The 11,246-nt window shown below is 45.4% G+C and overlaps 1 protein-coding gene across 1 annotated transcript; it reads left to right on the top strand.

Moving 5' to 3' along the window:
* Positions 1–272: 272 nt before the first annotated feature.
* Positions 273–11,242, top strand: LOC119911589 (kinesin-like protein KIF1C; the record flags this gene model as incomplete). Its single annotated transcript, XM_038730500.1, is given in 10 exon segments — positions 273–356; positions 2,091–2,271; positions 2,500–2,572; positions 2,672–2,770; positions 3,054–3,215; positions 4,005–4,238; positions 4,240–4,299; positions 4,457–4,546; positions 4,636–4,852; positions 6,079–11,242. Coding segments are annotated over 10 exon segments (2,060 nt in total), but the record flags the coding sequence as incomplete, so codon positions are not given.
* Between the last annotated feature and the right edge of the window lie 4 nt (positions 11,243–11,246).

Genomic DNA, 11,246 nt, shown 5'->3' with positions numbered 1-11,246 from the left:
TGTGTGTGTTCACTGAGTGACTCTCTTTCTTTTCTCTCTCTGTAAAAGCTGCCAGGAAATCTGTCAGGTATAGTTTAACAGTCAGTGCTACTAGTCGCCTTCATATTCACACCCATGTTTCCTGTGCCCCCCTCCATGCCGCCCTTCATACCCTCCCCTCAGTGTGTGTGTGTGTGTGTGTTTGACTGTGAACCCATCTGTTCTGTTCTGCGTGTGCTCGAGTTAAAGCGTCCTGCTGGTTAAACTCGGCCCGCCTCTCTGTCTCTCTGCAGTGGTCGTCACTCTGGAGCCGTTGGTCGGAGCGGAGACGTACGTCAACGGGAAGCAGATCACCGAAGCTGTCGTCCTCAAACAAGGTGCCAACATTTAACACAGCGGCCTGCAGGTCTCGACTAGAAGCATCGAATTTAGTCAGAAGTTAAATGAACAAAGGTGTTAAATCTTCCTGTTGGTAGTAAAATGTCTCTGTATGTGACGGCGGGCTGTCAGGAGACGTTTCGCACTTCTAAACTAACATGTTTTTTTTCATACTTTAGGTATGATGGTGAAACAGGTGACCGTCACATTTTATTTAAAAACACTAAAAGTCCAGTGTGAACGTGAGGTAAAAGTTTAATATTTGAACAACCTGTTTGAATTCAAGTTTTACAGTCGATAAACTCAACAGAGCGTTAGAAGTAGTTTGCACGTCTGTGTGCAGCAGAGGACGCTCTTAAAACTCAGCCTGACCTCTGCAGCCCCATCAACCTAATCAGTAGCCAAAGCTAATCAATAGAAACAGAGGAGGACAGCACCGGTGTTGGGCAAGATACTCAGGAATCATTAGTCCTTCAAAGAGTAATAGGATTTCTTTTCTGGGTATTTAACTAGTTATGTTACTCGTTACGTCAGTTTTTTCTATGAGAAAACAGCCTGCTCAGCAGCTGTTTAGAAATGAATCTACTTCACTGGAACAATAAATAACCTGAGGAGTCAACAACCAGCCAAACTGAAAACACAGCAGCCTCTCAGGCCAGAGAATGCTGCACTGCAGCGGTCGGCAGCAGGCGGCCAGACTGCTTTGATAGCAGAAAAAAAATAAATAAATGATAGTGGCTGGTGCTGAAATAGATCTCAGTCATGACAGCAACAAAGTTTTTTTGCAGCAATGCTTCATGTTGAGTTTACTGAGAGCTTTTACTTTGAAAAGTTCTGAAGGACATTCAGAAGAGTTTCTGGCTTGACACACCTCTGAAAAAGCCGTCAGTAAACGTGCGATTGGATTCCCCTGAATGTCCTCAGGGAAATGAAAATAAGCGTCCAGAGGTTTATGAATGCGGATCAAACGCTGGGAGGCGCTCACACACACACACACTGCAGCACATGCTTTATTGTGAGCATGTGCAAAAGTGTCCCTATAATATATTTGTTTAACGAGGCAGGGCAAAAAAAGTCTGCAGTATTTTGGGACCCAGCAAGAGACCCACACTCTGGCGCCTGAGCTAAACGTGCACAGGAGAATCCAAGGGTTTTCAAATAATTTGGCGCGTGGCTTGAAATTTTTTTTGCCCGATGCTAAACTTATTTGCCGACCCCTGCACACGCCTCTCTCTTGTTCTCTGTTATTCGTTTAGCTTTTTGGCTCGCAGCTGACTTTAACCATCCCTGACCTGCTGCACAGTCACACATACGTGTTTGGAAAGTTATCCCTGACGTTACTAGTTAAACTAGTTAAATTATTATTACAGTAACGTGTTCACAAAGCTGTGCTGAGAAGCAGAGTGTGGAAGGATTTTGGGTTCTACGCTGTAGGTTATTTGACAGACTGTCTCTGTACAACCACAGTGAATCTGTTTTTAGTCTCCATCAGCTCCTCAGGGAAACAACTGTCTCTCTAGCTGCTGAACGCTCCACTGTGTTCACCAGCTGGTCTCTGTGTCACAGCAGAGACGCTGACACACTGTTCCTTTGTCATGTTCGTAGTATACTGCACTAAAAAAACTCATTTATAGAGCGCTTGTTGTTTGATATTTGGGTCTAAATGCTTTTACTACGACCCACTCGGACGTGTTTTGTGCGTTATAAATAAGGCCGTACTTACCTCCTCACAGGGAACCGCATCGTGATGGGGAAGAACCACGTGTTCCGGTTTAACCACCCGGAGCAGGCGCGGCTGGAGAGAGAGCGCAGCGTCACGGCCGAGCAGCAGGAGGAGCCGGAGGACTGGAACTACGCTCAGAAGGAGCTGCTGGAGAAGCAGGGCATCGACATCAAACTGGAGATGGAGAAGAGGTAGAGATGGGACCCGTCCAAAGACCATTAATCAATAATAACTGACCATATTCCTCAACGTGAGGGTCTCTCTGTTTTACATCATAATACACTGGACGTTTTGGAGATTTGGAGACGTCACCCTGTTATTTGATACTTTCTCACATTCGCTAAGTTTCTGTGTGATTGAGGCCTGATTGGTAGATGGATGTGTCGGTTAATTGATCGATCGGTCGGTGTGTGTCGCAGACTGCAGGACATGGAGATTCAGTACCGGAAAGAGAAGGAGGAGGCTGATCTGCTGCTGGAGCAACACAGACTGGTATGTTTCTGTTAGTTTGATTTGCAGCAGCGTATCTGGTAGCTAACCGTTCATTGATCGTGTGTGTGTGTGTGTGTGTGTGTGTGCGTGCGCGCTCAGTATGCAGACAGTGACAGCGGTGACGACTCGGACAAACGCTCCTGTGAGGAGAGCTGGAGGCTGATCTCCTCCCTGAGAGAGAAACTACCTGCCAACAAGGTAAGTCTGTGTCTGGGCTTTAAAAAATCTGCTAAGTATTATGTTGCATCCAGTGAGTTACGCTGTGAGCCACAACTTCCTCCTCGTTCTTTTAGCTCTTTGTAAATCGTCTCTATTAAAGGCAGCTGAATTATCCGCTCCCATTGGCTCTGGGGTTGTTTTCTTTTCTTCTTCTCTATAATTCCCTGTTAATTATTTGCTTAATACAAAGCATTTATTCTCCCCGTTTCCCAATTCGGATCTATGGACATCTTTTTTATGTCTCTGTCTCGCCTGTCTCCAGGTGCAGTCTATAGTGAAGCGCTGCGGTCTGCCCAGCAGTGGGAAGAGGAGGGAGCCCCTCAGAGTCTATCAGATCCCTCAGAGGAGGAGGATCAGCAAAGACCCCAAACGGGTCACCATGGAGGACCTCCGCATGCAGGCCGTCAAAGAGATCTGCTACGAGGTCCACACACTCTCACACACACACACACACACACACTCGGTGTCTGCAGCAGTTTAACAGGAAAAGTTCAACATTTTGGGAAAAGCTTTCAGAGAGCGAGACGTTCAGATTGGTGTCAGTCTGATCAGTCAGTGTGTTGAGTACACAGCTGGAGTGAGGACCAGATTAGCCTAGCTTAGCATAAAGACTGTAAACAAAGGGAAACTGCTAGCCTGGCTCGGTCAAGAGTTCAAACACCTCTGAAGCTCACAAATTATCAAGCTCTTTGTTTCATCTGCACTTTTAAATGTGAAAATGACAAGTTTTCATCAATAAGCAAATTAGTATAATTTCCAAAATGTTGAACTAATGTTTTGTAATGTATTTATTTGTGATGGGATCATTTTAAGCAATGTACATTTTATAAACATCCCATTATCACCGTGTCAACATTTGTTTAAGATAAAGTGTTTGTGCCTCTGTGAGTTTGGTTCAGCATCAGTGAGAGTAAACACTTCTCTGTCAGAGCAGCTCTACATTATCACAGAGTTCAAAAACACTAACTTCTGTTCTTTTGAGTAATTGTGGGCTCTTGGGCACAAGAAAGGGGTTTTGTGTTAAAGACAGTAGCAACAATTAGTGAGTCTTCATTGTTATTTGTTAAGTGAACAAGAAATTACTTATTTTCTGTCTCAGGAGAAGCAGAAACAGAAAAGACAATTTTATATTTTTTAAAAGGCTTGATTTCCCCTGTAAACCCAGCGTTGGTGTTTATAAATGTGTCCCCTGTGTGTGTGGCGCCCCCTTCAGGTGGCTCTGGGAGACTTCCGTCACTCCCGTCAGGAGATCGAAGCTCTGTCCATCGTCAAGATGAAGGAGCTCTGCCGTATGTACTCCAAGAAAGACACCAACGAGAGGGAGAGCTGGAGGGCCGTGGCCCAGGACGTCTGCGACACCGTGGGCATCGGAGAGGAGAGGAGCCCCCCCACAGAGGAGGGAGGAGGAGGAGGGGGAGGGGGAGGAGGAGGAGAGACGGGGAGGGTGGACAGAAGAAAACATGTATGACCTGAAGGCTCACATCGATAAACTGACCGATATTTTGGAGGTGAGTTTTCTGGTTAATGTTAACGAGTCGCAGAATAAAAGTATGTTGCTGAAGGAACATTTAGCTTCAAGCGAAGAACGTAAACCATCTGAACCTCATTTCATCACAGTCCAAACCGACAGACTCCTGATAAAATAAACGTCTCTGACTCTTCCAGGAGGTGAAGCTGCAGAACAACATGAAGGACGAGGAGATCAAAGCTCTGAGAGACAGAATGATCAAGATGGAGAGCATCATACCTGTGCAGGTGCGTTCACACATCACGCCCTGGTCAGCTGATCATCAGTCCTCCAGTAACCGCCGTCTGAGTCCTCTCTGATCTCCTCTCGTTTCCAGGACGATGATGTGAACGGCGAAGAGGGCGAGTCACCTCAGAGGGACGGGGACGGGGACGCCCCCCACAAGCCGGAGGTCAGAGTGAAGCAGCTGATGGACGAGGACCCGGCGTTCAGGAGGGGACGCCTCCGCTGGCTGAAACAGGAGCAGCAGCGAATCCTGAACCTGCAGCAGCAGAACATCACCAAGAAACTGCGGGGACAAAACCAAACCCAGGGTCAGTGGGTTCAGGTGTCACATGAAGCCAACGCTGAACGTTCACAGATAAAATGTTTGTTAGGAATAACGTGTTTCCCCGGGGATTTTCTTCAGGGGGGGAGTAACAGCCGAAACTGTGAAATGTGTTGCCTAGATACGAGAGAAACGTCATCAGACGTCTGCAGGGAGTGGATACCTGTTGCTGAGCTGCTTGTCTCTCAAATCACGACGAGTAATGTTTGGAAGACATGTAGCTGAAGTTTTCCTCATGTATGATAGGACAGAAGCGGACAAGCGGGCTAATAAGGTTGATGTGTTACTAATAAACAGCGGGCATCGTGGAAATCCCAAAACCCAAACCATCACGGGGGGGTTGGTAGAAACTACTAGTGTCGCAGAGCGGGTTACGGATACGTGGCGTCATCACAGCACAAAGTTGCGTTGCGTGTTTAGCTTCGTCACCTTCAGCGTTTTTACCGCTAAAGTTACGAGTTAGTTTGCACTCAGATGTTGGACGACCAGACCGTGGATAGGGCCAAATAATGAAATCTGTTATTTTATTTTTGCCATATTCCATTAAATTATTTCTGAAATTCTGTGTTTTCCGTAAAATTTTTCTCAAATCTTTATTTTACAAACAATCAAAAAGACAATATTACAATTTGAATCCCTATCAGTGAATTTGATGTATCATGCAAATATGCATTTAGAAATATTCAAATGTATGTTCACAATGAATGTGTCTTCAACAGAAGGATGTTAAAATACTATACTATATACTAATACTATATCGCAGCGCTCCTCCTTGTTTACAAAACTGACCTAAATATAAAATTTTTCAGAACAGAATATCTGACTCTGCCCACACAGCCACGAAAGCTACAATGAGTTCGCTTCTTGCATCTGCTGATGTGGTTGCACTTCAGAGACTTTGTTAAAACAAAACGTCTCTGGTTGAAGAGATGAGCTCTTTCTAGTGCGCCGCCTTCGATATGACTACGTGTCTGTGTGTGGAGGAGATGCCAAGCCCCGCCCTCGCTGAAACGCTTATAATGCTGGAAATCCTGTTTTATAAATTGCATCAACATTTTAGCAGATTCCACGATTCAGTCCACCTAATTATATATTTTTTTGTCATTCCTTTGGTAGGGGAAACGCTGAATGAGGTGGTCATGGCGAGCTGATGTGTAGCAGGAAGTGTTTTTGTTGATATGACTGACGTCCTCTGTCTCCCCCCTCCTGCAGGTCCGAACTCCCCCGTTGTCCCCGTTCATCTCCCTGGAACCGGCCGCTTCATCCCTCCACAGGAATGCAAGCTCAAGTTCCCCTTTAAGAGTAACCCCGCCCACAGGTTGTCATGGGGACCAGCCAGTGCCGCCCTGCAGGCTCTGGGTCTGGGGGAGGGAGGAGGAGGAGGGGATGGGGGAGAGCAGAGGGAGGAAGGAGGAGGAGGAGTGGAGGGTAAAAGCTCTCCCTCACCTCCTCCTCTCCTTCAGGGTCCATCTCCTGGTCTCTTGCCCCTCCCCTTTGTGCCCCCGCCCCCTCGCATGCGCACCCCCAGCCCTCATCGCGCCTGGCAACAGCGCAACCAAGGCAACCAGGGTAACCAGGGCAGCTTCTTCTACCACCACCACCAGGGCAACAACCAAAACCAGCAGCGCCGCTACCGCCGCAACTCTCTGGACAGCTCCACCCACGGCAGCAGCAACTACGAAAACGACCAGCATCACGGCGGCGGTGGTCACCAGGGGCGACCGAGACAGAGGAGGGGGGTGTCGCCCGGGCCAGGAGGGGAGAGAGGAGGTGGGAGAGTAGGAGGAGGAGGGAGGGACAGAGACAGAGACGGAGGCTTTAATTACCATCAACACCAGCACCATCAGTACCATCACCATCCCTACTTCAACCCCCACAATGCACCATTCCAGCCAGGACCTCACCCCAACTACCACAGCCTGCCGCGCTCCGGGATCCCGCCCCCTCCGCCTGACATGCTGTTGCGGGTGGGACCGCCGCAGGGGGGGTGGGGCTTCACCACCCCCCCTCGGATGAGACGGCAGTTCAGCGCACCGGACCTCAAAAACAACAACAAGGAGACCCCCATCTGACCTCGGACCCCAGGGAGGTCTCTGATTGGCTACGGGACACACGGCGGTCCTGATGCTGTAGAGTACCGTGTGTGTGTGTGTGTGTGTCATCCCGTCACACACCAACCAGCGTCACACACATCCTGTATCTTCAATCCTGCTGTGTGTGTGTGTGTGTGTGTGTGTGTGTGTGTAGCGCCTAGCCTTTACGTTAGCATGGGTTAGCTGTTTTAGGAAAAGTGGATTCTTTTAGCTAGTTTTTTTTTTTTTAGCTGGTTGTCAAACAGGATGGAAGTTTATTACTTAATGATTTAGTTTTATTGATTTCATTGATTGCTGATATTCTTGTCTCGGTCATTTATAACGAGGTGCCTTAAAGCCGAAGTGTTAGCCCCGCCCACGCGGCTAGCTACTGTTAGCAGAAGTCTCCTGTTGAAGCTGTTTTTTACTTAAAGATGGAGTATGTTGGTTTGTTTATCCTGAGCAGGATGGATGTTTGTTTTTAAACGGACTCTCTTTTAGCCGCTGTTAGCCCAGGAGGCTAACTAGCCCGGTTCAGCCTGAGAGGTCTGTGTTAGCTTGGGCTAGTCAGATAGCCTGAGCAGGGAGCAATGAGTGGTTATTTAGCTTTCCAGGCTAATACGTTGCACAAGGCCCAAGTTTAGCACAGGTGAAAGTATTAGCTTAGCCTAGCCTAGCTTGACCAAGGCAGCATTCATGTTGCATGGGAAGTGCGTAACACGCTGAACTCAGGTTAACCAATTTGATAGATAATTATCTTTAATTAGAAGCAGTTTTATAGTAACAGACATATTTGGGTGTTTCCGTGTTACACCAGTGGAGCTTGACCACGCCCCTTTCACCTGTAATAAGCAGTGATTGGCTGCAGAATGAGAGTGCCGATGAGGGACTCTAGAAGCTCGTAGTTCCCGTCTCTCCCATGCGACTTGAATGCTGCGTCGCTGAGTGCTACAAACCAAAGAGCGCTGCTCGGTGGCGCCTCCTGCAGGAGAGCAGAGAGCTGACGGCCATACTGCTGTACAAACAGACAGACAGGTGATCGGTGAAGAAACGCCTACGGCAAACGTTATTCCTTGAAACTTAGTAGACGCTATTTAAAAATTACTAGTACTTATTTATTAGTCACGAGTAACTATTTTTTAGTTACTAGTAAATAACTGCACATTTATTTTGCCGTTGAAATCTATGGAGCTTGTGAATAAAACAGAGGGAGGGATGTTTTGAAATGTTTTTTTGTTTTGTTATGAAAACAGGAACACTGGGCTGCTGATCAAATCATCAGTGCTGTGGGCGGGACATTGAGCATTGTTTGTTTGTTTTAAGTCATCTTTATTGCAGAAATGGGGTTACAATTCAGATGTGACTTACAAAGATAAACATAACAATGCACAAATACAGATAAATGATATAAAGATTGCCAGGGGAAGCTTAAAGGCTGTTACAAAGAGAGAGAGGACCATATGTTGACAGTTTTAATTGCCTTTTTGTTGTTGGAGCCAGAAATCAAATTAATATAAAGCACAACTTCATGGAGAAAAAGTACAAAATTAGATTTTGTACTGCTGAATTTACATTCATGAATGTGGTATTTTGCCAACAGAATTACTAAATTTATAATGAAGCACATATTTTCTTCACTTTGACTTCTATAAAAGCAAAATACCACATTGTCCCACAATGAGGTAAAGTCTTTATAAATAGGGTCAATGATGAATCTGCTGAAGCAGAGTGGTGATTACCTACAGACAGAGACCAAAGCAGCGCATTTTTTAAATAAGTGTAACCCTAATGTGATCCGTTGCATCATACTGAAGTAGCACTGATCACTGTTGAAGGGGGATAAATTTTGTCACACTGGGGATAAAAATAATTCAGCAGAGGCAGGGATATAAAGACCAGAAAGGGGGAAATCCCACGCATCCCCCTGGCAAATCTCACCCTGGTTACTAGTATTAATGGTATCCTTTGTACTAGTAATAATTTATTCGATACTAGTACTTTATTTTTATTTACTTGAAACTTTTACAATAGTTAATAACTATTTTGTTGTTTCTAGTGAATTGCTAATTGTAAAATGGAAATAGTTACTAACTATTCAATTAGTTACTAGTAACTGTTTGAATAGTTGATATCTGGACTGCAGAGCCAAATAGATTTCAATGGCTAAAAAATTGAAATTAGTTACTAGTAACTAAAAAATAAGTACTAGTACTTTTGAAGTGTTAAGGAATACACGTTGAAACGTCTTGCCATAGACCGTCTGATTCAGAGGAAGGTTTGAGGAGAGGAAGACGAGGAGGTGTTGTGGTGTTGGGACAGACCCGCATGTTGAATCTTTTTAAAGCGTTGTGTGTGTATATTTGAAGTGTAAACTGACTTAATTTTTCTTGACGTTTTTTATGAAGATGAATCTATTTTAAAAAACAGGCTGCGACGTGTGAAACATGCTCGCTGTCTCTGGCAATCGTGGGAAATAGTAGTAAGTGATAACGGGCATGTGATGCTTAGTGGGAGATGTAGGAATACTGACTTATTTAACTGACATGGGAGATATAGGAATCATGATGGATTGTAGTGTAAGTAGGGTAAGCAAGGAACTCTGGGAAATGTAGTATGAGACATGTTGGGGGGGAGAGAAGGTTGAAGAGAGAAATCTGAGATACAATAAGCTTTGTGTTTGAAGTACAGACACTACGACATGTTCTGTGTGACGTTAAAAGGATCTGACACTACTTAATATTTATGTTCACGCACGTGACAAGAAGAGACGAGGAATAAACTGCTGCCTTCATGAGACATCGGGAAGTTGGAAATTGTGGCTCTTTTTCCTATTTGAGTCTATTAAAGTCACTTTAAAGGGCAATTTTTTTCTTACTTACTTGTGAGGAAAAGGGCCAAAGGGATTTTAAACAGTTTTTAATGCTGCAACAATTAATTTCAATTAATTAGTCATTTAGTTTAGAAATGTCAAAGAAAAGAGAAAATGCTCCTGACAGTTTCTCTAGGCCATCATCTTCAGATGGTTTGTTTTGAGTCAAAACCCCAAAAGATTTCTAGTTTAAAACGATAACTTGATAAATGACTCGACAGATTAATCATGAAAGTCCTTGCTGATTGGTTTTTTCCGTCTGGTTCTCAAATGGGTTTTGGTTATTGTGTTCACTGCACCTCTGGAAGAACGGACGCTGAAACAACAACCATCCTGCCGCCAATTTCCAACTTCCCTCGTCAAACTGAACGCGGCGTCAGCTTAGTCCGTGTTGGAGCAGCCATGTTTACTGTCAGGAGGAGCTGGGAGTTGGCGGCACTGCCTAAAACTCCCGCCCCCCGCAGAGCAAGGCATTGTGGGAGATGACTAGTGGAGCGTCCGTGTGTGCTCCCTGACTGTAAGACCTTTTCACAAAAGGTCAGAACCAACCAATAGGAGCGCTCCTTCCGGCTGCACAGCCAGGTGGAGGGAGTCGCCACGATGATGATGATGATGACGATGACAAAAACACAAGAATTGATTGTGATTGGCCCCGAGAAGCATGACATCAGCAGGATTTTACTTCCGCCTTGTTTTGCTCTGCTGCCTCTGGAATCGACCAATCACAGGACAATCTTGATAACCTGCTGCCACCGCCAGGCTTGATGGGAAACAACGTTTCCTTTTTATATATATATTTTTTTCCAGTTTGGGCCTCTGATTGGCTGTTTCCTTTCTTAGTGTATTCATTTGCTTCTTCTATTTTAACCCCGCCTACATGTTCGACCTTTGCTTTGTGATGTCACCACGTCACCATTATTAATATAATTATTATAAAGTGTCAATAATATTGGGTTCTTTTTGGATGCTGCTAAAGGGAGCTTCTTCGCCCTCGTGCAACTGCCTGAGTGTGTCCGTGTGTGTGTTCGAGTACGTTGGACGTCAGAGTGTGTGTTTGTGTGTTTCTGTTAATTTAGACTCATAATCTAAAGTTTGTTTTACTTCATAAAGCTGATTTTATTGTTTTTCTTCTAATCGTCTGTTTAGTTTTGTTGTTTTGGAGGTTTGAGGAGGAGGAGGGCCCTCACTCACTGGCCCCGCCCATTCCCTCCGCCACCAATCACCACTCACCTCAGAATCTGACAGCGTGATGTCACTTCAGGACTCATAGACATTGGACATGATGACATCGAGGTCTAGCCCTCCTCCTCAGCTGTTTCTGTGTCTGCGTTGGGTTGTTGTGTCTGTTGTTTTCGTTGTATCAGGAACCAATCTCAGGCTCTACCTGCAGACAACATGATGGCAATAAACTGTCAGTGAGGATGAAAAACCTGAACACG

Source organism: Micropterus salmoides, unplaced genomic scaffold (genome assembly GCF_014851395.1).
Source record: "Micropterus salmoides isolate LMB-PRFRI ecotype aquatic unplaced genomic scaffold, ASM1485139v1 Ms_hic_scaffold_2, whole genome shotgun sequence".
In the NCBI taxonomy this organism is placed as follows: Eukaryota; Metazoa; Chordata; class Actinopteri; order Centrarchiformes; family Centrarchidae; genus Micropterus; species Micropterus salmoides.
The sequence above is the reverse complement of the archived record's forward strand: the minus strand, read 5'-3'. Positions and strand labels throughout refer to the sequence as shown.